The 25,109-nt window shown below is 39.3% G+C and overlaps 1 protein-coding gene across 1 annotated transcript in view; it reads right to left on the bottom strand.

Moving 5' to 3' along the window:
- LRP1B (LDL receptor related protein 1B) overlaps positions 1-25,109 on the bottom strand; it is a 1,375,759-nt gene that overhangs the window by 6,637 nt on the left and 1,344,013 nt on the right. Inside the window, exons 87-88 of the mRNA XM_006028602.1 lie at positions 3,887-3,963; positions 1,244-1,334 (exon numbers count right to left, since the gene is read on the bottom strand). Of these exons, the coding sequence (XP_006028664.1) occupies positions 1,244-1,334; positions 3,887-3,963 (168 nt within the window). The remainder of the gene's footprint in view (positions 1-1,243; positions 1,335-3,886; positions 3,964-25,109) is intronic.

The raw sequence follows: 25,109 nt of genomic DNA on the forward strand, positions 1-25,109 counted from the left end.
AGAAGAAATATCTCCAACCATTCTATTAAAACTGTATTCAGGACAACCAATTGAAACTGAATCTAGACCAGACAGAGATGATAGTAGCATATGACTACTTGATTTGGTGAGGAGAGGGCAGGGAACAGGGTACTGGGACACTTACTGATGGTGCTGTCATTTTTGCAATATCCGTGAAATGAAGGGAACTCTTTCTGTGAGTTGTTATTCATATGCAGAATTGGACAACTTTTGGATCATGAAATGTGTATGCAGGTATGTTACAGCATCTAGTTGATTTTAATTTCTACCATCATATAAAAATTGTCATAAAAAATTGTTTCAACAAGATTCACAAATGGTATATTAGAGGTTAGGAACAGGCATTCATTTCTCAGAAATTTCTCAAGTATTTTTACTGTTATAAATGTTTCTGGGAGATGAAGCAGTATAGGTGTTCAACCTACAACTTTTCCACCTTCCCTGATCCCCTGGTGATGCAGGTCTGGGGAAGATGTGGGGAGCAGTGGCAGACAGTAGAGCAGCAGAGAGAAAGTGGAGAAAGCAGAGGGAGGAAAAAAGTCCATTCCTTGCACCAGGAAGTTCCTGGTCTGGGGAAGCTTAGGAAGCGTTGCCCTACTGGCCCAGGAGAGCTTTCCTGGCTCTACAGGGTTTTAAACTGCCACATGTGCCACCCATTTGGGCTGCCACACACACGGCATTTAAAACCCACGGGACAGGGAATCAGGGTGGGAAAAGCTTCCCCAAGTCTGTTTTCCATCTTCACTCCCCAGCTGGGTAGAAGGGGCAGCAAGTGGAAGCCAGCAGGGTTGGAAACTGGGCTGGGAGGTCTCTGGCCTGCCAGCTTTAAAATCATTGCCCCCAGCCCATTCCCCAAAACAGGCACTGCCTGTTTTGGGAAAGAGGAAGGAAACAGCAGGTGCTGCTCCCTTCCCAGACCAGACCAGAAGAGGAGTGTACATGTATTTATTCTTGCAAGAGGGCATGTTTCCTACAGGACAAACTGAATGAATTTTTGTATGTTTGTGGCGTCTTCAAGGAGAGCGGCAATTCTCCTGAAAAATGTTAATGCCTATACATGGCCTTAGTAAACACACCCCACACTGACAAGGGAAGCTTTTCATGTGATAAGTGACTGATGCTTGTGAAATGGCTTCTTTACACAAATATTTGTAAGCATTTCTGTTCATCTCTGATTTCTTAGCTCATACGTAACTTGAAAAAAATTATATTGAATACCTACCTTCGTTTTCTCTTGCAAAGTAGTAGACCAATGACCAAAGTAGTGATTAAAGTCACCAAGAGAACAAGAGGAACGATGATTGCAATACTTCCTGTTACAAATAAAGGAAATAGCATTGAGTCCTATGTAATTTTCAAGTTAAGTGAAGTCACCACACAGCTAAGAGGAATAACATAATTTAATTTAGCTATAAAATAATTCAAAGACTATGATTTCTGTTCAGTTGACCAATAATATTTAATGAATAGAAGTTCAATACTGAGAATGAAAAGGTCAATATTTTTACATAAATCTGAATGTCCTCAAGAGCAATACTTGAAGTAATAACATTTCTTGATTTCACATATCATTTTTTAAGGTTTAATTCATCCAGTCCACATTCTGAACTGTGCTCTCATTTGTAGCTACAGCATTGATAGATAACTGGACCTGTTGTCAAGTCAATTTTGGGCTAGTTTTGTATGCTCATGTATAAAGGTATTTTATCACTTCTCTCATTTTATTTAAAGTATTGGCCAGTTTTAAGAAGTCATGCCTAAGCCCAAAGAATTTCATTTTTTCATTTAATCTTAACCACCCTTATTTTTTTGAAAATTAAATAGGTGTAAATAAATTGTGTTAGCACGTGGACAGTATGTGTGTTCCTGCACTTTACAACTCTATATTTGGGGGCTAGGAATTTCACTACGTTGTTATAGGCAACTAAGACAACTGCAATAGTGTCTAATGTAGTAAAAAAACAATGTACAGAAACCTTATATCAAACACTCTTGTTAAAAGAACGGGGAAGGTTACTGGCAGTCAAATCTTATTGGACTTACTGTAGCAAACAGCCTCACTGAAGTGAATTAATTAACTAGGGGCCCCTCTAGATGTTCAGGTAAAGTACGATAGGATCTGATGTGTGATCCACAGTCATGCCTCCTGCCATGCCACACGTGCATGGGTTGAAGTGTGATTGTGGGATCCAGCATCAGATCCAATCCTGCCTTATTGCTAGTTCAGGAGGAGCCGAAGATTACCATCCCAGGCTCCCTGTGCACTGGTAAGTAGCAAGCTTCTGCAGTAACAGGACTCTCAGTCATGGCAGTGGTGGGACATGGTGCATGGCATGGCATGATGACGCACCCTTGCAGCTGACAGGGCTCTCAGCCATGGGGGCATAATTACCTTACTACATGTGCAAATTAAATCTGGGTAGAAACCAGCTATAAGATTATTCTACATTTTCCAGGTCTCAGCATTATGCACTAGGTTCAACTTTTGATGATTCACATTTAAAGGAAACGTAATGATATCGAGATGAAAAAGTCATGAATGAGTGTGGTAAGAAGTTGCACATGTGTTAACCATGGCAATCAAAAGCAACCCCCCCACCTTAAATATAGTCACTATATGGAATAGCTTAGGATCCAATACCTGAGCACCTGACTAACAAAGTGTGGTTGCTCTTTCAACAAAAGGGCTGATATACGTTCTGCAAACTCTTTCAGTTGCTTTTAGCTTCTCAGCATTATCTCTGTGCTGTCCAGTTTTTACTGCAGCTAGATAGTCAATCTCCAAATCCCAAGCTTATCTAAACAGTGGGGTAATTCATTACACTTTTTCAGCTGGCTCAGATATAAGTGAGTTGTACAGCAGGATATCATTAACATACAGGATACACAACAGTTCATCTCTAGTTTAAGATGCCAATAATGTACCAATAGCAGGTTTCTGTACATGCAATGCATGCATTTGTTTTTCTCTTGACATACCTTTAATATTTGAAGGAATAATTCTCATTTTGGAGATAATTTTATTAGTAGATAAATGTACTCCTCCAGAAAAAGCATGTATAAACCTGAAGAATCACTTAAAATCTTAGTTTGATGTTTCAGATGGGACTTAACTGATGATAAATCTGATTTAGTTGGTTAGTTAGTTTTTAAATTTAGATCTTGTCCTGTCCAAATGGCTTAGAGATGCTTACAATAACCAATCCACAGGCATGATTCCCTGAACCAAAACCTCCAAACCTGAGAGCTCCAAATAACTACAACCACTGCCTTCCTCCACAAGTCCCATATACCAGCAAACACTCCCACCAATTCCAATCACGCCTCACATTAATTACAAAAACCCTCTTCCCACCTGCCCATTTTCTGCTCACCCATCCCTATTGCCTCACTTCCCAGGAAGGTCCCCCTCCAACCTTTGCCCTCTTTGCCCCCTAAAACACACAACAACCTCCTCTTCTTCCTCCCAACAAACATAAGACAAATTCCAAGAACCCTACCAAAAAATAAGAGAAATAGAAAGACCCTTCTTTCCAGGTCCTTCTCCTGCCATATGCTAGCTCTGTACAAAGGAGCGAATTTGAGCAGAATGTGTGTCATCTCATATGCTCTTACTAATAAAAGCTCATGCTAGGCTTGAAGAAGTAAGCATATTAAATATGCCATAGTTTGATGTTAATCCAAACTGTTTTATGTGGAGTTGCATGTCAATGAAAATGAGAAGAATTAGCGCTGCTATTTAAAAATGTGTAACCTGCAAATATCACTTTGAAAGATCTCATACTAAAATATCACCAGCTAATATTTTTTTTTAAATTGAACCATATTTTACAAGCCATAGTAGGTGTTAATCTGAATAACTTACTTGTACTGATATTGTCAGACTTGCTGCTCTTGGGAGCTGGCCTCTCGCACTGCGTACCTGACCAGTTGGCTGAACATCTAAAAGGATCCAATTAAGATGGTAAAATTAATGGATACCAGCTGTTAACATACTAACCTATTAAAGAGACCATCAACATCTTAAAAGCTAAATGAATCATAAAACAACCATTTTACAAAATTACAATAAGCTTTATTCATAAAGGGCTGTTGTATTTTCATGACACTGAACACTATGTAGTGTTTTCTTTAATCTTTTACAAACCGTAGATTTAAACCTCAAGTTCTTTCTCATTATTACATTTTTAAAAACCTGAAGCCATATAATTTATATAAATATAACAAAAGTCAAACAAAATTGTTTGTAAATGTCTGCTATACCTTCTATGTACACTACATAAGTTATCATTCATAAAGTAGATGATATATTACTTCCATTTTAAAAAAAATCTTAATTTTTAGTAATATATTTAGTAGTTTGAGCGGGGCTGACTTAATTTCATTTTGTTCATTGTATTATTATGTTACCAAATGGTGGAACTCTTGAAATAATTTAAATAAAGGCTATTGATATTAATTCTTGATTTAAAAAACAAACAAACTTTGTTGTATATGCAGCCAATGAGAGATGTAGAATAAAGTGTTTAATTCATGTAATGCTAATAATAGTTTCACTTCAATTCCTGATAATTTATTATTGGCACATTAGGCAACGTAATAAAATAAATTAAGCACATGTATAGTAAAAAAACAAACAGACCCTGAACTTGCTTAAAACATACTTATGAATAAATGAACTTGATAATTTTTGATGATACTGTCAGATTTTTCATGTTCCACAGATCATGTTATAGCAATTAGTTATAGGTACAGTCTTAAAAACTGACTACAACAACAAGTTTAAATTCAAATTTAAAATACAATTTTAATATATGACATTAACAAAGACCACAGAATGTCCTTTATTTAATTTGTTCTTCAGAAGGGTTTATCTGGCAGATATAAATGTAACTTTTAATTGTCCATTTCCAAGAATATGCAACGTTTACTATTCAAGTTGAATTTGATTACTGGGCTTAATGACTCATCTTGTATTATTGCTGTTACCGGACCAGGACCTGTGAAAGCACTTATATATATGCTTAACTTCAAACACAGGACAAGTTCCACTCATTTTAATGGGACCATTGATGTGTCTGACATTAAACATATGCTTAAATACTTTGGCTGGCCAGAGGCATGGCTGAATATCCTCTTCTATGGCTATGCAACATGTTTACTGAAAATCTTCATGTGGATCTGAAATTCTCTTTCCATTTACCATCCCAAAATGTGAAGACAAGAAGGCCAGAAACATTGCCTTGGTATACCTATTAGAAATGGAAACCCATTCATGAAATCTGTTTGCCTTATTCACCCGATTCTAAATATAATGAAATTCACCCTGAATCTGCCATGCAAGATGCTGCAAGAAAAGAATGTTTATCTTTTCAATACATACTGTATAATGAATCCTATATTATTCTCTTTCAAATGTTTTATACATCTCTTCATACATATAAGCACGACCAACACGGCTACCAAGTACACCCCTGAAATATGGAAGATGCCAAATTCTAGCCGATTTTGGATTTTAAACTTCATTGCAGAACGACAAGAAAGATTTTTTGTATCTCTCTGCCTGCCGTCTGACACCTCCAGGGAAGGAATTCTACCTGATCTACACATCAAAGAGCTACTCAACACAGCTCACAAAGACACTCTCATGGACCCAAAGGGACAACCCTGCATCTTCAGCTCCCTCTGTGCAAAAATGAAGTTTATTTCCTACCTATGGGGACTTTTCACCATCTTGTACCATCTACACTTTTCCCAGAGCCTGGGAAGACTTTGATTCCGAATGCTTGCATAAAATGACAATTTTCTTGCAATTTCCCAGTTGGTCTAATAAAAGGTATTATTTTGGAACCAAGAGTTGTTTTTTTTTAATATATAAGCATAAATTAAATGCATTCAAATGTAAGAAAGAATGTCATTCCTAACCATTGAGTACAACTTACCAGCCATTGTTATAAATCACCGGCCTATGGGTTAAATACAAAAATATGATGCTCAGTTACCAGACTGCAGATGTCAAACTTGTCCTATGACATTGTTCCATGAAACACAATGTTTGGAAAGTCTCAAACTGTGTAGAGGCCAGAAACCAATGCATCTTATTTAGACTATTTCAGCACTGAGGAAAATGACATCATTGTGGCTTTGTGGGTTCAATGGGGAGAACAGTAGTAAATTAAGCCTTTTCCCTACTTCAGCACACTCATATAATCAAACTTTAGCCAAATGTCTTTTCAGTGCTCTACATTACATTCAAATGTTAGGTCAGGACAGATTTTTACTTCAGTAGACTATTCTATGCAGGCACTTACCACAGCATCTAAACTGGTATGTATTAACATATTAATTCATTTAAAATTAAAACTTAACTTTATTTGTGTACACTAAAGTGTAACAGTGTTATAATTATTATTTAGTCTGACATCATAGTTGTCATTATAGATATATTTCCTCTCTTCAGGTAAAGATGTTGTTTTTAATTAACAACAGAAAACAGGGTATACTGTTATACGTGTAATTATCTTTAAAACTCAACCTTAAATGGCATTTTCACCCATTGTTTACCATCATCTTAGCATATACTAAATCATATGATACCATTTATGATTCTTATAAACGAGAAGACATGCTATTCTTCAATGGTTTCATTTTTTCTCTAAATCACCTTTGAGTTATAATCAAATAGAAATTATTACTCTTATAGCTTACCTTGCATCACTGCTATTTAAAGAATTTGCTATTCCACAAGATCACAACATGATTACAACATATGATTGAAAATTAAGTATCTTTATCTCTTTAGGGAAACACAGTCAATCTTTAGAGTCTTTTTACATTATCAGGGTCAGAGCTGCTCTCATTGGACAATTACAGAATGAAAATCCTTAGTCCTTTTTTCAAAAGTAGTAGTTTAAATTTGCCAAATGCCTTAAAAGACATAATTGAACAAGACTGTGGAAGAAATAAGATAATCAACGCTGGAAATAAGGCTCACTTAAGAAATATGATTAAGCAGGAAAATCCAGCAGAACTGATGAAGATTTATGGTCAAGATCTGAGAAGGTATTCTTCTAAGAGTATGTTGTGTCAGTATCTCCCAACAGACACTATATTGTCATCACTGGCAATCCCTCAGTTTGAGGATGATCTTTACTATGGCTCATTGCTGAGTCTTGAGATTACTTAATAGTTCAAACCTTGAGCCACGTATCTATTTGCAGACATCTATATAATGATGGTAGGGTAGCCATGTTTCACTGCCAAAGAGGAGCGTGGGGACAATAACTGCATTGTCGACCCGGATCCTGGTGTCTTTCTGGAGATCACAATAAATAAACACACACCAAAGTAATTTTGTAAAGGAGGCCTTGCACACCAGATTCAGTGCATAATCACCTCATCAATGTTCACCCTCTGCGAGAGGTGGCTATGAGATATGGGGTAGTGCTCAATTACCTCCAGGGTCTTTTCCTCAATGGTAATTTGAGGAAGCAGGTCACATTCATGGCCTGGGTCAGGCTGATAGACCACTTTAGTCATCTCAATCTTGATAGAGAGGCCCAAAGTTTGGTAGGCTTCTGAAAAGATCCAGCACGGTCTGAAGGTTTTCCTCAGTGTATGCGGTGATGGTGTGCTCATCCGTGTACTGAAGATCAAAGATGGTTGTTTTGAGTATTTTGGTCTTCAAGCTTGATCTTAGTTTAGATGACATGTGGATCTGTCTCTGATTCACTACATAGAACAGTCATGGTCACCTGGTCATGGAGGAGCCTTAGGACATTGATATACTTTCAGTATATCCAAATCCGGCCAGTACTTTCCACAAGGCTTCACAACTGTTGAAATGAAGAGTCTTAGTAAGGACAATGAAAGCCATATATTTGATGTAATTCCCGACACTTTTCTTGGACCTGGTGGGCAACAAAGACCATGTTAGTTTTGCCATGGCATGGTCTACAACCACACTGAGATTCTGACAGGACTTTCTCAGCAAGTGGTAGAAGGTGGTTCTGGAGAATGAGGGCAAGGATTTTCCCTGCTGTGGGAAGGAGGACAATACCTCAATAGTCCCCACACATTGACTTATCTCCTTTATGGAAGATACTCATGAGATTGGCACTCATTAGGTCCCCAGATATCTCTCCATTGTTCCAAATTCAAAGCATACATTTGCAGAGTTTCAGTACCAGTTCCTTGTTGCCAGCATTGCAAATTTCAGTATCTATGCCATCCAGTCCAGTAATGATGATGTTCTTGGCATCCTTGATGGGATGCCAGACTTCTAGGATAGAAGGGGTGGTAGATGGACTTGATGGTGGTATCTGCCACAGTTGACTCATGGTTCAGGAGTTCCTTAAAGTGTTCTATGAATGTAGCTTGAATAGATTCATTGTTTTTTTGAGGAGTATCAAGCCATCTTGCACACAGGAAAGTAGGACTGTGGGAAGTTGGGCTGCAGATGGTTTTCATTGCCTGGAAAAATCTATGTATGTCATGGTTGCCAGCACAGAGATGGCTCTCCATGACTATCTTGCCAACACTGATTTTTTATTTCCTGGATCCTCCTTTGAGTTTTAGTTTTGAGGAGCTTATGTGTCTGCTCCTTCTCCTGACATAAAGTGTTATCTTGGCAAGCAAAGAGCCCTTCTCTTCTGGTTGATGTGGTTTTGGATCTCGGCATTGCTCTCATCGAATCAGTCTTGGTATTATAGCCAATGGATTCAGCACAGCCCATATGGACAATGGCTTTAAACCCCTTCCAGACATACTTAATGTTGCTTTAATTTGTGGACAGGGCAGAGAGCTTTTTATGGAGACACTGTTGGAGATCCTTGCAGACCTTTGGGTCTTGGGTTTTGAAGAGATTTGGTGTTGAAAGTCCTTCGCATAGTTTGTGGCTATTTTTGGTGTTTTGGAGCAATCCAGATATCTGTAATAGATCTGACAAGATGGTGATCTGTCCAATAGTCATCAGTTTCTTGCATGGGTCATATGACATGGGCATCCATTTGACCACAGGTTCTAAGAATAACATAGTCAAGGAAGTACCAATACTTAAAGTAAAGGTGTCTCCAGGTGGTCTTGTATTTGTCACTCAATCTGAAGATCATGTTCATGATGACAAGACCATGTTCCATGCATTTTCTCAACAGGAGGATGCCACTGGAGTGGCTTTTCCTACTCCTTCCTTCCCAATGGTGCCGATCCGGAGTTCCAGGTCACATTCAACTCTGATGTTGAAGTCACTGAGGAGGCTGATCTTGTCCTCCTTGCCAGTATTAGTAAGTAGTCAAGAGCAGCACTGTTCTTTGACATGATTGTCAGCATCATGTGTTGGGGCATATACACTGCTGATAGTGGTGTACAGGTTGTTCCTAAGCTTAAAAGACAGGGTCATAATACATTTGTTAATGCTCACAGAGAGCTCCATAAGTTGACTGATTAGGTGATTCTTGATGGATAAGCTGATCCCATGAATGAATTTGTAGCTGGAGACTGCTAGATTCACTAGTTCTGTCTCCATCATCCCCGGTACATCACTGCCGAGATTTTGGAGGTTGGTACAGGAGACCATGTTGTTTCCTGTGGTAGAAGCCTGTTCATGATTTTAACATGAGGAAGCTGGTACACAGAAACAGCAACCACACAATCTTGACAAGGTGGACATCTGGGCCCATTGGCAAGGGAGAGCCCTAGATGACAGGAAACTTCATGTTGCTGCAGCATTTGTTCATCTTTACGGATACTGATACCCTGACATCTTCTTCCAACTTATCTGCTGCCAAGGGTTTGGGGTTGGACTGTGGTTTATCTGGAACCTCCCCTCAGTCCTATTTGCCATGGGTGACCCTGCTAGGAGTGTGAAACTCCAGTAGGACTGTGTGAAGCTTCAGTCCCTGATTCAATTCAGTGGAGATTCGGCCCAATTCAGTGGCTGAATCTCCAACTCTGAATTGAATCAGAGGACCCATTAATCTCTCTGAATTGAATCAGAGCCCTCCAAATTGATTCAGAGAGGTTTGGAAAGATTTGGAGATTCAGACATATATACAACTTTAAATGCTTTTTCTACCTACCTCAAGGTACCAGGCATCTCACAGATGCTGCGATGCTGGGAAATATGAAGTGTCCCACATGAGTGTTGGGGGCTTCCCAGTACACTCAGCAGCAGACCTGGAAATGGACCAGAAGCACCTTCAGTCCACTTCTGGGTCTACCGGTGAGTGTGCTGGGCCCGCCCCACCGTACACCCTCGGCTTGGTGACTGGTGCCTCCTGGGTCAGAGGGAGGACCTGGGGTCCCCCTGCAGCTGATTGCCAAGCCAGGGGGGCATGGGAGGCCCTCTCAGTGTGCTCCACCGCATACCCAGAAGTGGACCAGAAGATCCGCCCCCATGCCCCTATGGGATGCTCCATCCACCCCAGCATCACAGCATTCACGAGCCACACCTGGTACTTTGAGGTATGTAGAAAAAACATTTAAAGCTGTGTCAATGGCTGAATCACTGATTCTCTGAATCAGCATTGAAGCTTCACATTTGGATTTGGCCGAATCGAATAAGGGACAGTGATCCAAATAAACTAATTTAATCACTGTCCCCGATTCAGGCTGGATCCAAATCCAAATTGAATACAGCTTGTTTCATACACCCCTAGACTCCAGGCAACATCACTCTGAGGATCACTGGGACACCCAAGCCTCTCCACCACTATGAAGTCTCAGTCCATGGAGAGGAGACACTATACCAGTCATTGAGATACTACAGTTAGATCTGTACTAAGTATAGAAAATACTACTGTACCTCAAAAACTGCAGCATAATATTTATTGGTCCCATTAACATTTTAATGCTACTCAGATATTAGCAGTTTTGCCAACTCTCATGATTTTGTAGCATTATTTGAACTCTCATGAAAACATGATAGAAATCTCCCAATTTTTAAATTTCTTCTCATTCAAAATGACTGTGTTTACTGTTAGTGAAGTTTAAGTCAAAGAGAGGGCCAACTTTTCCTATAGAACATCTATACGTAGAAGTGAAGCCTAACAGTATTTACAGTTAACAAGAATTTGCAAAACACCCCCAAACTACAGTGAAAATACCCAACCAAAAAAATAAACAACTAAATAGAGCTGAAAAAAGATTCAGAATGTGGAATTTCTATATTCTCAATTCATAGTGATTAAAAGGATTTGGAGAGGGGGTAAGGGCTATGATTGTGGCTTCACATAAACATTAGATATCAATATTAAGTCCCATTATGAAACATATTTATGACTCCTCCATTCATAACTGGGTTCCAATAAAGGTTCTGAAAGTATATGAACTACCAAAAGAGTGTTTCTGTGCTGTCAGCACTCTAAGTAAAACCAGACTATGGCCATAATTCAACTCTCCATTCAGAAAGAGGTGTTTGCTTAAGAGGCATACATTTTGTGGTACTATACTTAGTGCCTGCATAAAAGGAAGTAATTACAAAAATGGAAGACATATTATTGTGGAAAGGATACTTCTGTAAAGATTTTAAACTGAGGAGTTCATATCCTATTATAGATATCTCTTTCTTGACTGAAAAGAGGTAGAATTAAGGTATTGATACTGTGAATATTGTGAATTATCAGAATATTGTAGTTGTAGATATTTGTGAGGGAACAAGTGTTTACTTCTGAAAAAGATTTTCATATAGCTTTTATGGTTCAGTGCACATTGAAACATTTTAAACTCAGTTATATAGCCATTTGACCAAAAAGAACCACTGGACTGTTAAATGACTGAGCAAATATAAAAGGCTTGTAAAAAGGACAGATTGGTTGCAATGGTTGGTTGTTTTTTTTGGGGGGGGGTGAGGGTGGGGGGCGGTTGGTTGGCTGTTTTTTGTTTTTTTATCACCAAGACACTGTCTGAAAAGTATTATATAGAAGAAATTTTGTACAGTTGAAAGTACTTTTGTAGAGGATTGCTTTCTAACTCAATATACCAGTATGTATCAACTGTACTGACAAGGAAAGCAGCAATACTAAGATTGCTTCAGAAGCTGAACAGAATCTCCGAAGCAGCCATTACAATGCAGAGGATGAAAGGGAATTGAAAACGTTTCTCACCTATAAATGATATTTCTCCAGTAAACAAGGTCATTCTCCAATTTAAAAGGTTTTTTCTTAAGTCATACATGGACAGGTAATAACAAACAAAGGAATGGCTGAATTATGGTATCTCAGTCCAAGCATCTTTAACACTCTTGTGTTAAAATCCCTGCTGCAAATGTTATATTACTAAAATTAAAAACACTTACAAGATGGGAGAACAAAATACTTGCTTTACAATTATTATTTACTATTTGTATTAAGGTATTGCCCAAAGGCCCAACTCAATAAAATGACCTCTCCTTTCCCCACTGTATTGCGATAAGCATTATATGAAGAAATAGTATAATATGGTTTCTGACCAAAAAAAACCCCAAACTCTTTATGAACTTTTCCCTAAGATATAGAACCCAGAAGTTTGCAGGAGACTAAATATTGCCCAAAGTCAAAGAAGGAGCTTTGGTAGAAACTTCTGGAACCAAGGGTCTATAGGGAGCAAAGACTGCAAGGTTTTTTCCCCCCAAGTAATAGCTTCCTAAGATGCAACATGACTTTCATAACAATTACAAATATTAGATAACAAATACTGCATGTGCCGGTATACAACTCTTCACATGAACAAAAGTGTCAATACTAGCAGTTTCTTATTAAGGATTTCTTGACCCAGAGGACACTTAAAGCTACTGAAAAATAATGCACATAAAATTAGCAAGGAAGGGAATAAAATGAATAAAAAGTATCAGGTACAGACATTAAGGGCTCATGGTTGCCTGAAAGGCCATACATTTAAAAAAACATATCCTCAGAGGAAGATATATCCACCTTGCAGTATTTAGTGACAGAGTAGATTGAGGCCCACATAGCAGTTCTACAGATGTCATCTTAAAAATATCTGCATCTCTCAGACTGTGATAACTTCACCAATTTTGTTAAGTGAGCTCTGATGCCAATAGGCATGTTTTACTTTTCTTTTTCTGTGTTAATGTGATAGCTGCTCTCAGATAATTTAATATTGTAACTCTGAATATTTTTTGCTTTTCCTCCTAGCATTATATAGGATAAGTTATACCTCTGATTTTTCAAATTATTCTTGGCTGTTCCCTACAAAATTAATTCCTCTTCACACATCTAATGAGGGTAGCTTGACATCTTTAGTACAAGAAGATCAAAGTCAGAATAAAAGAAATGGGGTATGTTGGTTAACTGAAATATTGTATTTTGAAAATGGATTCTAGGCCTGTTGGAAGGACTACTTTTACTGGGAAGAAAAGAATACGGTGTTGTTTAACAGACTGTGTATGGAGTTTGCAAGCTCACTGGGCAGATATACTGAATGACAAAAATGAATCCTTAGAAGATAGGAAATTAAAATTATAATTTGATCATTCATATATAAAAGCTCTTATTCTTAACAGAGCTTTCATTTTCTTAAAATTTACAATAACTCTATTAATTAGCATTTAATTTAGAATGTTTTTAAATTGTTCCATTTAAGAAGCTATGCCCCATTTCTTCCTGAGTGATTTCTATACCACAACAAAGATTCTTCTAATGTAATCTGTAGTTAAAATCCATTAAAATCTTATGCATTTGAAGGATTAATGATTGTTTTTGCTATTATTTTTCCTTTAGCTTTCTCTTCAATACAGACAGATAGATAATCTTATTCATCCATTAAGAGGCTTCCTTGGGAAAAAATAAAGCTTTTAAAATGGCAAACATTACTACTTTTGTCAAAGGACATGAGGCTAAAAGTATCAACATAGTTACTGTTTCTCACTGGGAACAATGGGCACCTAAACACATGCAGTGAGGCTGCTCCAACACGCTGGAGCATGGTAATTACTGTGCTGCAGCAGACTCCAGAATCTCATGTATTAGTGTCCCCATGCTGAAAAATGGCAGAGGCGGCACTTTATCCAAAGCTCATTAACTAGAGCTTCTGCTGCCATTTTTCAACACGGGGACGCTGATACACAAGAAGCTCCAAGTGATTTAACTAGAGCGGCTCCAAGAGCTGCTCTAATTAAAGTGCCCCCTCCCATTCCCAGAGCACATGTTTAAACATCCAATGAGACTCAAGAATTTGGTAGCCCCTGTCCTAGGAAGATGAAGAGGAAGAGTGGAATGTGTATACAGAAGTATGTGTATATAATGTCTGCAATCCATACTGTGTTGGTAAAATTAAGGTTGATTCAATATACATTTTGGACTGGTAGATATAACCTATGGGACTATTCCTTTTAGGTTTTTTGTTTTAATTTATATTTGTATACAACATTAATAATTTTTTAAAAACCCCAACAACAGACGGAGCAATTACAAGGAAAACAAACACTTGAAAATTAAGTTAAGATTCAACATATATCCACAACTTAAAAACATGACAGTGATGTTACTTTTTAATAAATCAAGCATCCCTAACACAAGAAATACAGACTTCAAGACATCCAAACATGCTAAGGAATAGAAATGCACATTTCAGGTACTCATTCAATTTTAACTCTGCCCTGTAGTGACATAATAATTAATGTCTAATTTCGTCTTTCCAAATCAGATTGGTTTAATGTGCAAGTACAAACACTATTATGCACTAATAATTGTATGGTTACTGTATGGGGGGTCTACAGCATAAAGGAGGAATGAGGTAGAAACTCACCTGTTATTCCAAACCAAGGAGTAGGAGGGAAACTCATACCAAAGTAAATGCAGTTAAAAAAATTCAGATGAAAAAGGGTTTAATTGCACCAAAAAATAGGAAAATGTGTCTAGATGTGAAACACAACTGCTGAAGCAACTCTATCTAGCCAATACAGAAACACCAACAAACAGAAGGAATTAACTGAAATGAGACTGATGTGGAAAGAATGTCTTTCTTCACTGCTTAGAGTGAATGGTCAGACAAAATAAGTTGCAGGATGTGGAAGTAATTCCAATGAATAGATATTTCTGTCCTGAATGCTTCAAGCTGAGAATGCATGCATCACCCAACTCAAGAAGCCATGCAAGAAAGTTTAAAGAACAAGTGTTTTTTTTTTTTCTCCATTACCAGCATCTCTTGATTTCCCTCATGCACTGTTACTTTTTAATCTCTAACTGGATTATAACTTTCAAAAGAATTTTGGTTTAGGTTGCAGTTTGAAAGAGCTCATAAAATATAAAATTAGGTGTTATTGATGCTTTCAAGTTGGAACTGTTTATATAATAAATTAATTTAGTTTCAACTGAAAGAGACAAATGATCTTCAAAAACTGAATTAATACTTATGATAGTCTTGTGTACTTATGATTAGGTTTCTCATTATTGTACCCTAGGGAATTATATGGTGAACATATTCAAAAAATACCTCCTGTTCCAGTGTTTGTCATTGGGCTGTATTTCCTGGTTTTTAATTGCCTTTAAGTTCTATGCAGTGCTTTCTTAGCTGATATTTCATTCAACTCTGATTTCAGAATATGCAATTATTATGCCAGGTTAGGTGCTTTTAAGGCAGTCCTTGCTAGCCTTATAATAGGTCTGTCATTTAAAAAAAAAATCTATATATATCCTTTTTAGGAAGATTCAATATGTATCACATGTAATAATGAATTCTTATATGCACATCTATATTTTCATAGAGAATTTTATTTTGATTGCCTGTTCATTTTTAAAGGTTGTAAAAAGAATAGTGTTGTTGAGGGAGCGAGTACTATAAGGAACTGCAGCTTGAGAAAAATTCCTCCACTGTGACAGTGGAAACAGTGTCTTTCCAGCCTCCATAACATACTTGTTATTTCCCGCTATTCCACTCTGAGTTAATCTACCAAGACTGCTTCCCTTTTTGAATCAGTCCTCTGGTTCCCCTGTTTCACTGTATCCAGTTTGATCATCATTTTCCAACTTTTAATAAATTTCACGCCTCACTACCTTTTGTTTCTTTCTCTATAGCATGGTGCCTGATTCTTCAACAAGGATCCTCTGAGTAAATATTAACCATTTAAGTGACAGGGCATTGGCAGCGCCCTCATCTCTCCTGCTTTTATGAAGAATATCTTGTAGGATATATCTGGTGTTTCTGGTTTTGTGTCCTCAAGTTGCGTGTGAGGGGGTGGTAATTTTGAAAAATTTGGGGATAAAAGTTCCTGCAAATGCGGGCTATGTACTTAATAGCCCTTTCCAGTGCTAAGTTTCTAAGATGATGACTATTGTCTCTCACTCTCCATTTCATTTGCTTCAGCAATGACATGAGCATCCTCTCCCCACCTAAAGACAACTATCTTTATGCTGTTGTACATGCTGCTCTTTGTCACAGAATGCCTCCTTAATTAATCTGCAAGACCACTACCTTCTCCTCCAAACTATTGTCCAATTTATTGTTTTTATAACAATTCCTCTACTGAGAACCAGGGATGGCTTGATTAATTATCACTATAGCACAACTGTTATTATTTAATTTTAAACAGACAAAATACATACCTTGGACCATCAGGAGACTTAAATTCATGCAGTAACGAAACACCATAACCATATGATCTTATTTTTGTTACTTTTATATTATTGCATCTCGCAAACCAAGGATCAGACCATAGCCCAACTCCAGTGAAGCATGACCATTGACTTCACAGGGAGTCTATCGATCAGGCTCTCGTTACATTTTGTTTCCATTTTGAAAGTAAGCTCTTTAAAGCAGGAGTTGCTTTTATTACATTCTTATACTGACCAACAGAGTGGTTTCTCAATCTTGTTAGACCTCAAGGCACCCCTCATTAGATTCAAGTTACCCCTCAGAAAATGCCAGGTCTTAGTTTTCACTTACTTTGTGACTAAAGAAAAATAATAGAACAAATCTTCTTTTGAAAAGAACTCGGAAAGACCATAAAAGGTCAGAATGTGTTTGGCACACCAGATTCCTATTTTAAATCTGTGTTTATTATGTTCATGAGCAGGTGTTTGCAACCAAACAGTGCTAACACTGAGTGATATTCCACGGAGTCCTTAAAAAGATCATCTTACAACACCCCAAGATGACACTGCATCCCGGTTCAGAATCACTAGTCTAGCCCAATAAATAAGATCCCAATCCTGATTACTGTATTGCCCTGCAGCCTCAAAATAAATATTAATACTTATACTAGTAAGAATGCACTTAACAATGAGTATACAGACAATGAATAAGTGATGAGGAAAGAGAAATGCAAAATGATACAAAGTAAAATGTAAACCAATGGAAAACATGGGTGGAGATGGTTTTGATCAGAATAAATTATAAGTATGTCATCTGATTAGTTCCCTGCTGACAAAGATACTTCCTTTAATTTAATATTAGTACATTGCATTTCTTGGTCCAGTTATGGTAACTGGTTCGGACATGACACTCAGGCCACCAGATACCAGATACACTATCCACCAGATAAGTTTTACCAATTCTTCTGACTTAAGTCTGATAAGAAACTTGATTCATAAGATATGATAATTTTAAAAGGTGATGTAATTATGTACAAATAGATGCTTTTAGGAAATTGTTTTGATACTACATTCACAATAGGTCAGAGAGAAGTAGATATCAGTGCCACAGGACAACTCCTAAGGTAACGAGTTTATCATTTTTACTACCTATTTTTCTCGCAACAAATAATACAAAGAAAGAAAACTGAGGTATGCTCCTATTCTGAAAACAGCCTGTTAGAAAGTCAAGGTCTGTATTCTGGAGCAACATGTAGCCAAAAAGAAGCACATTCAGGAAATTATATATATAGTTTTTAGTGCTTCACAAAGTTAACAGAGAACCAGGTAACAGCTTTGCAGATTATTTCTTATTCAGCACTTTATTTTAGACTGAACTATTTGGATGGTTTTTTCCCATTTAGGATGAAACAAACCTGAAATCTGTGCATTTTAAATATATGTTCATTGCTCATGCAGGTTAAGCCATAGCTTTTTTATCCAAAGATAAGAAAAAAGAATACTTCCTAGTGATTTATGCATGCACATTTGTTGAAAAGGATTCTGGAATAATATAGTATCAGCCTGTCATAATGGAAGATGCAATAAGTATATCATGTCCTCAGAGGCTATTCCTACCAATGTGTTTGTTATCTGAAAATATATCTTGATGTAGCGATTATTGGGCAAAAGATGAGAGGTCAGACTTCATAGGTTCCAAGATGTAAAGAGGCCATCTTGAAAAAGTACAGAAGCACAGAGTTGGTGGTGGGTTCTTTGGAGCTGATGAGTATTTTAAATATGACTACCAACTTCTGTCCATATTTTTGCACAGACTGAAATAATGTATAGCTTGTATGAGTAACTTGATTATGCTTGGTGAGAATCCTGTCTTTGGTATGCCCCTGTGGTAGGAAAGATTACAGAGGTAAACTTTTACCATGTCCAAGTATCAGGGTTTCATAGTTTCATAGCTGGTAGGGTCAGAAGGGACCTCAGCAGAACATCAAGTCTGACCCCCTGCCATGGGCAGAAAAGAATGCTGGGGTCAAATGACCCCGGTTAGGTGTCTATCTAGCCTCCTTTTAAAGACCCCCAGGGTAGGAGTGAGCACCACTTTGCTTGGAAGGTGGTTCCAGATCCTAGCCGCCCTGTCTGTGAAGTAGTGCCTCCTGATATCTATCCTGAATTTACTCTCCGTCAACTTATTGCCGTTATTACTTGTTACTCCCGCAGATGTGGGGCTTCAGTGGCATTGAGTGGTGGGAGCTTCAGCTGCAGATACTCTCCTTGAGCCATGGTAGAGAGAAATGGTAGCTGGGTCCTAGCACCCTCTGTTCCTGAAATTCCCCTCCAAAAAGAACTTCCTTCTTTTCTCTTCCACAGATGGAAAAGGTTCCCTACCCTTGGTATAGACCAGGGGAAGGCAATTATTTTGGGCAGAGGGCTGCTTACTGAGTTTTGGCAAGACATCATGACAGGCATCCCAGGGCAGATTAATATTAATTTTCTACATTTTTTTAGGGGCCCTGCCAGCCAGATAGAATGGCCTAGGTGGCCGCATCTGGCCCCCAGGCCACACTTTGCACCCCTCCCCCCCCCGGTATAGACCATGCTCTTTTCCCTAGAGTCTTTAAAGCACTTCCCTGTTACTGCAGTAGCAGAGCATTGGAAGTGTTGTTTCATAGTTGGTAGGGTCAGAAGGGACCTGAGCAGATCAGCAAGTCAGACCCCCTGCCATGGGCAGGAAAGAATGCTGGGGTCAACTGACCCCGGATAGGTGATTATCTAGCCTCCTTTTGAGGACCCCCCAGGGTAGAAGCGAGCACCACTTCCCTTGGAAGTTGGTTCAGATCCTAGACACCCTGACTGTGAAGTAGTGCCTCCTGATGTCTAGCCTGAATCTACTCTCAGTCAACTTCTGACCATTATTCCTTGTTACTCCTGGTAGGGCTCAGGGAAACAGGGACTCTCCCATTGCCTGCTGGTCTCCCTTGGCCAGTTTACAGAAAGCCTTCTCTTGTGCAGGCTGAACAGGTTCAGGTCTCATAGCCTCTTCTCATAGGGACTGCCCTGCTTCCCCCAATCATGTCAGTGGCCCTCCTCTGAACCCTTTCGACGTTGTCCACATCCCTCCTGAAGTGCAGTGCCCAGAACTGGATGCAACTGGATACTCCAACTGTGGCCTGACCAAAGTCATATAGAAGGGGAGGATCACCTCCTTGGACCTGCTCATGATGCATCTGTGGATGCATGACAAGGTGCGGTCAGCCTTCCTGACTGCATCCCCACATTAGCAACCCATGTTCATCTTGGAGTCTATAATGACTACAAGATCCTTTTCTGCCTCTGTGCTGATGAGAAGGGAGTTCCCCAGCCTGTAGGTATGCTGCTGGTTCTTTCTCCCTAAGTACAGTATTCTGCACTTGTCAGTATTGAATCCCATCTTATTCTCATCTGCCCACCCCTGTAACCTGTCCAGATCCAATTGCAGCCTGCCCTCCCTTCTAATGTGTCCACTTCCCCCCCACAACTTGGTGTCATCTGCATATTTGAACAAGGTGCTTTTCACCCCCTCGTCCAAGTTGCTGATAAAAATGTTCAACAGTGGAGGCCCGAGGACCAAGCCCTGGAGGACCCCACTACCCACATCCCTCCAGGTCGAAAATGACCCATCCACCATCACTCTCTGGGTGCGGCCCTCTAGCCAATTGGTGACCCATCTGGCTGTGTAGGTATCGACACCACAATCTCCTAATTTTTTAATGAGAATGGGGTGAGAGACAGTGTCGAAGGCCTTCCTAAAGTCCAGGAAGACTACGTCCACCATGGCATCTGCGTCCAAGGATTTTGTGACCTGGTCATAGAAGGCCACCAGGTTGTTCTGACAGGACCTACCTCTAATGAACCCATGTTGGTTGCCCCTAAGCATATACTCCCCTGCTTGCCCCTCAGAGATGTGCACCTGGATAATTTAAGGGTAAAAATAAGGGTATTTTTAATTAGTTTAATTTTTTTTAATTAAAATATTTTCTTAAAGTGTTTTTCTTAGTTCTCATTCTCCTCTAGTATGTCATTATTATTTTTTCTTTGTTTCTATCATTCTTCCCACTGGAGGTAGGTACAGAAAAAGTGTATTGATAAGCATTCAGTCAGAAATCTCAGATTTTCTACTTTTGTGAAGAAGCAGTATATTTTCTTGTCCCTGCTGGAAATAAGGTAGTCCAAGTGCCAGCATCTTAAGGAGAGGACATCATTATCTTGAACAATTCTTTACTCAGTGAGAGAAAGGCATGGTTGCCTTTCTGTGAATTTACCTCTTGGGTTAGGTCAGAAATTACATATAAACCACTGTAAGTGATTGGATACTGGTCTAAACCTATAACAGAACACAAATTCAGTGCACATAGATTGGTTTAAAAATGGTGGGACCCCATATAAAGTAGGCCTGGATGGATGTCTGCCCCCCCGCCCCAGACCCAAGCCAGAACAATAGCCCCTGCTACAGGCCCCTCCCTCCCGAGCAGTTCTGACTTGATTGGAAGGTGTCGAGACCTTCACTTAACCCCACTTCCCCTCATTCCCCCTGCCACTACCAGCCACTAACCTCACTTCCCCTCATTCTCCCTGCCACTACCAGCTGGCAAGGAGCGGGACTGAAGACAGAAGCCACACTAGGCCAGTCAGTGAGGGAGAGGAGCAGCCCTGCTATCTATGTCTGCCCCAGCTTTTCTTGTTGGGTATGGGGGGGCCATGGTGGTGGAAGGGTCTTTCACCTTCTCCCTCTTCCCCCATGCCCAGCCTACTCCTGGTTACCTGCTGGCTGAGCTGGGAGTGGTGGATGGGAGTGGTAGCATCCCTGGGACCATGAAGGAAACTTCTATGTTGGCTCCCCCTGCCCCTTCTCTCCCACCACTGAGAAGCAGTGACTGGCAGGGGAAAGGTTGTGGAGACCAGTCCTGCTGACCAGCCAAGCCAGGAAGCCTCCCTATTTGTTCCCCCCAAGCTGTTCCAGGCTGCCTACTGGCTGAGCTGGGAGCCATGGCTGGTCAGAGGGGCTGTGGTCTGATAGAACCAAATCCTCCATTTCCATACCACCCCTGCTGCTCTGAGAGGCATGGGGGAGGGTCTGTGCTGAGAGCAGGGCTTTGGGGTGTGTGCCTGTCAGCCAACCAGGAATAGCCCCTTCTGGCTGTGCTTGGCTGCCTGCAGCAACATCCAGCATGCTGGAAGGCATGCAGGAGTGCCACCCACCTTTTGGTCTCTGCCTCCCCCACCAAAGGGTGAACATACGTTCCATTCCTTCCTGATCCAAACTACATGGCTTAGAAAAACTTGTGTAGGTTGAATTGGTTCTGCTTTGAACTTTTCAAATGTCCGTACATAGCCAGGGAGCTTAAGTGACCTTCAGCCATATGTAGGATCTGTACTTTCTCTGATTTGAGACATATTTTATAACATATTTATAATGCAGTTATCCAATACCAACCATATGTGATCCTTTAGACTTGAAATCTTCATTCTAGCAAGTTTAAGCTAAATAACTTCCTTGGTTACAGCGGCTTTCTTTGCTGTGCTGTTCCAAGGGAATCACTGGTCTCAATGAATAGCATCTGTTTTCAGGACTCGTATCTGGTGAAGTTAAACATTCACCTACAAGTCTGCTGTTCCTATTATTCCATCACATTAGCAAGTCAATTTCATCATGCAGTAACCATGGATGCTTATGTTCAACGTGATGCTCTCTGAGGTCTGGTGCTATTGTCTGGAATCTTTTCTCAAAGGAAACATTTTTGGCCTGTTCTTTACTGATCAATATGCCCAAGTGTCTTATCCTAATGCAAAGTAGACAATGAGAGAAAAATCTCTCAAGAAAATGAGATCCTTCTCAGTAGGAAGACTTCTAGTGAAATTTATCCTATCCTATATCTCCTATTTTAACAGCTGGGTTTTGTGGGGTAAAGGAGGCTAAGATGCTATGGCTTCGTAGCTTTGCTGTGAAATCATAGCTCCAAGATTTACCTTTTAATATAGTTCCTTTATTCTCTGGTAGTTTTACTTCTTTTCATATGATAATTGCTCTGGCTTGAATAAGGATGGAAAACTTGGTGACTACAGGCAGCCAGATTAATACAAAATGAGTAAATAATAATAATGTAGTGAAAAGGAAGTTTCAGAATCCTTCATTCTCTCCCCTATTGTTTTCATGGTTGGATTGTTCCAGAAAACTCTCTCTTAGGGGATTATAATGTCCTTGGCCCCTGAGTTATGATTGTGTCAAACTGTTAAATAAACAATATGGAAATTTTGATTCCAGTATTATGTGCTCTCCTTATATCCTTTTGGCTTTGTCTTCCTTCTGGTCTTGTTTTCTACCCTTTCTTGTCTTCTTCCTTTCTAATGAGAAGGAATGGATAAGTTAGGCAAAATCTAAATTTGTTTTAGAATGGTGGTACGTCCCTTTGGAATTGGATTTGTTCTTTCTGCTTCTGAGGTTGAATACATATTTTGGTTATAACATGCCTAGATACAGTTTCAAATATGCGGAAGGGAAAATGTCTCCAATTTCTATAGCTCCTCCGCTCTGACTCTGAAACCCTTTTCTGATGTGTAATCATACTTATGATGTGGGACACATTATCTGTGGTGTCTATTATAGCTTTTGAATGCGGTGGTCTTTCGAACTTGTCCTTGTTTCTTTGTTTTTATTCATCTTCCCCTCCTTGGAGGCTTTTAACTGGGGAGGGGTCTGTAGGGGAAAGAAAAGGAGAAGTCATATCCAACATTTGCTAGGTAGTAAGGCATTTTTTGGCCTTTTTTATAGAAATGGAAAGAATTCCTTCAGTGAAATATTATTTTTCCTCAGATGCACAGCTGTGGGTGAGGCGAAAGAGAAAGCTGATGTAGGAAATTAAATCCTTAGTAGCTCAGTAAGAGCAGTTCAATAAAATAGCTCATTTCTGCCTTGGGACAAGAGGACTTAGGAAAACATCTTATTACCTCAAGACAAAATGAGAAGACTTTACCGTTGAGATAATTTTTCTTCTGGCAAGGCTTTATGACAATTGGTGAGCTTGGCTTGCACCCTCTCCCTATGAGTTCTGGGAGAGGAAAGCCTGGCCTGCTAACTTAGCCACTTGTTGTTTTTGGATAGAAGACTGGGAATAGCAGTGGCAAAGTCTCAGTATCAGCAGGTGCCCGTTAGAAACAAGGGACCTTTTAGATTAAGGTCTGGCCACCTTAACCTGCTTTTTCATATCTGGAAGGGCAGATACTACCCTTCTAAAGGAGACTGTCCTAATGTTCAGTTTGGAGACTATTCTAATGTTCTGCAGAGGAACAGAATAAGCTACAGGCAGTGAGAGCTGATACTGCTCTCAAAATAGACGTATATTTGGATTATCCTGATGAAAGGTCAGAAATGGAGACAGAAAATCCGGTGGGTGTTAGTAACATTGCGACTGAAGAATTTTGGTATGACATCTCTCTCAGATAACTGCAGCAAGAGGCAAAACTTATCTGTAGTTGATTAAGGTGGAGATATGAAGTCATTTTAGAATTTTTTTATGTCCACATAATATTTTTTTTTCTCCATAGTCAAACTGAATACATGACTTAAATTGTTATAGTGAACTACATGCCGATAGCCTTTCATAAGAATTAGTGACAGGATTCTAGTGACTTGGAAGGGAAGAGGAAAGCTATATTTGTAATTCTTGGAAATACTTGCTCTCATAAATTATTGCCAGAGATTTACAGACATTTCAGCCCTCAGTACCATTTTTGACAACTATGTATGAAATCAAGTTTCCAAGTTGAAGTCACACTCAGATACGTCACTAGTTTTAACTGTCCCTAAATCTAGAGTGGTCAAATTCTCCAGAAAGAAGTCTAACAAGTTTTGGTTAATTAGACACATTGCAAAAAAAGAACATTATTTATGAAATTAGGACATTTCTATTTCAGCCCCAGCCAAACCAAAGGAAATGCACAAAGGAGCAAAAGTTAAAAAATGTCAAACAATATACAAGAGCCTGCATTTTCAGTCCTGCTGCAGCTGCTTTGCACAAGGTCACCAAAACACAAAGGCTGTAATCCCATGTATTTATGGAGTGGTTTATTCTTTGGTGAGTGGGGCCATCCACCAAAGCTTGTGCTGTAATAACCACTACCCTCACTGAGTGATGAGAAAAAGAGAAAGCAGAGGCAATGTTCCCTGCTGCTAGAAAGGTTCCCTGGATTTTTAGACATCTGGATTTCAAAAAGCCTATGAGACTAACATAAATCACACAAACAGACGCAAACTTACACCAGCCGCCTCAAAAGATAGCTCAATCCCACTTTTGTTTCTTCCTACTCTTTTAGTTGCAAGTATAACTAGACCAGACCAGAAGTGGAGAGTGTGATGTCACTAAATATGTATCAACTTAAACTACTCATTACTCAAGACGTTTATAGGTAGTTAAAATCACTTCAGGTTACGTTAGGACTCTACAGAGGTCACTGGGAGTTGACTTCAGTGGAAACAGAATTGTACATCTGATTTGACTAAATAGATGTAATCTTTTAGGGGGAATGATAGGG

Source organism: Alligator sinensis, unplaced genomic scaffold (genome assembly GCF_000455745.1).
Source record: "Alligator sinensis unplaced genomic scaffold, ASM45574v1 scaffold533_1, whole genome shotgun sequence".
NCBI classification, from domain to species: domain Eukaryota; kingdom Metazoa; phylum Chordata; order Crocodylia; family Alligatoridae; genus Alligator; species Alligator sinensis.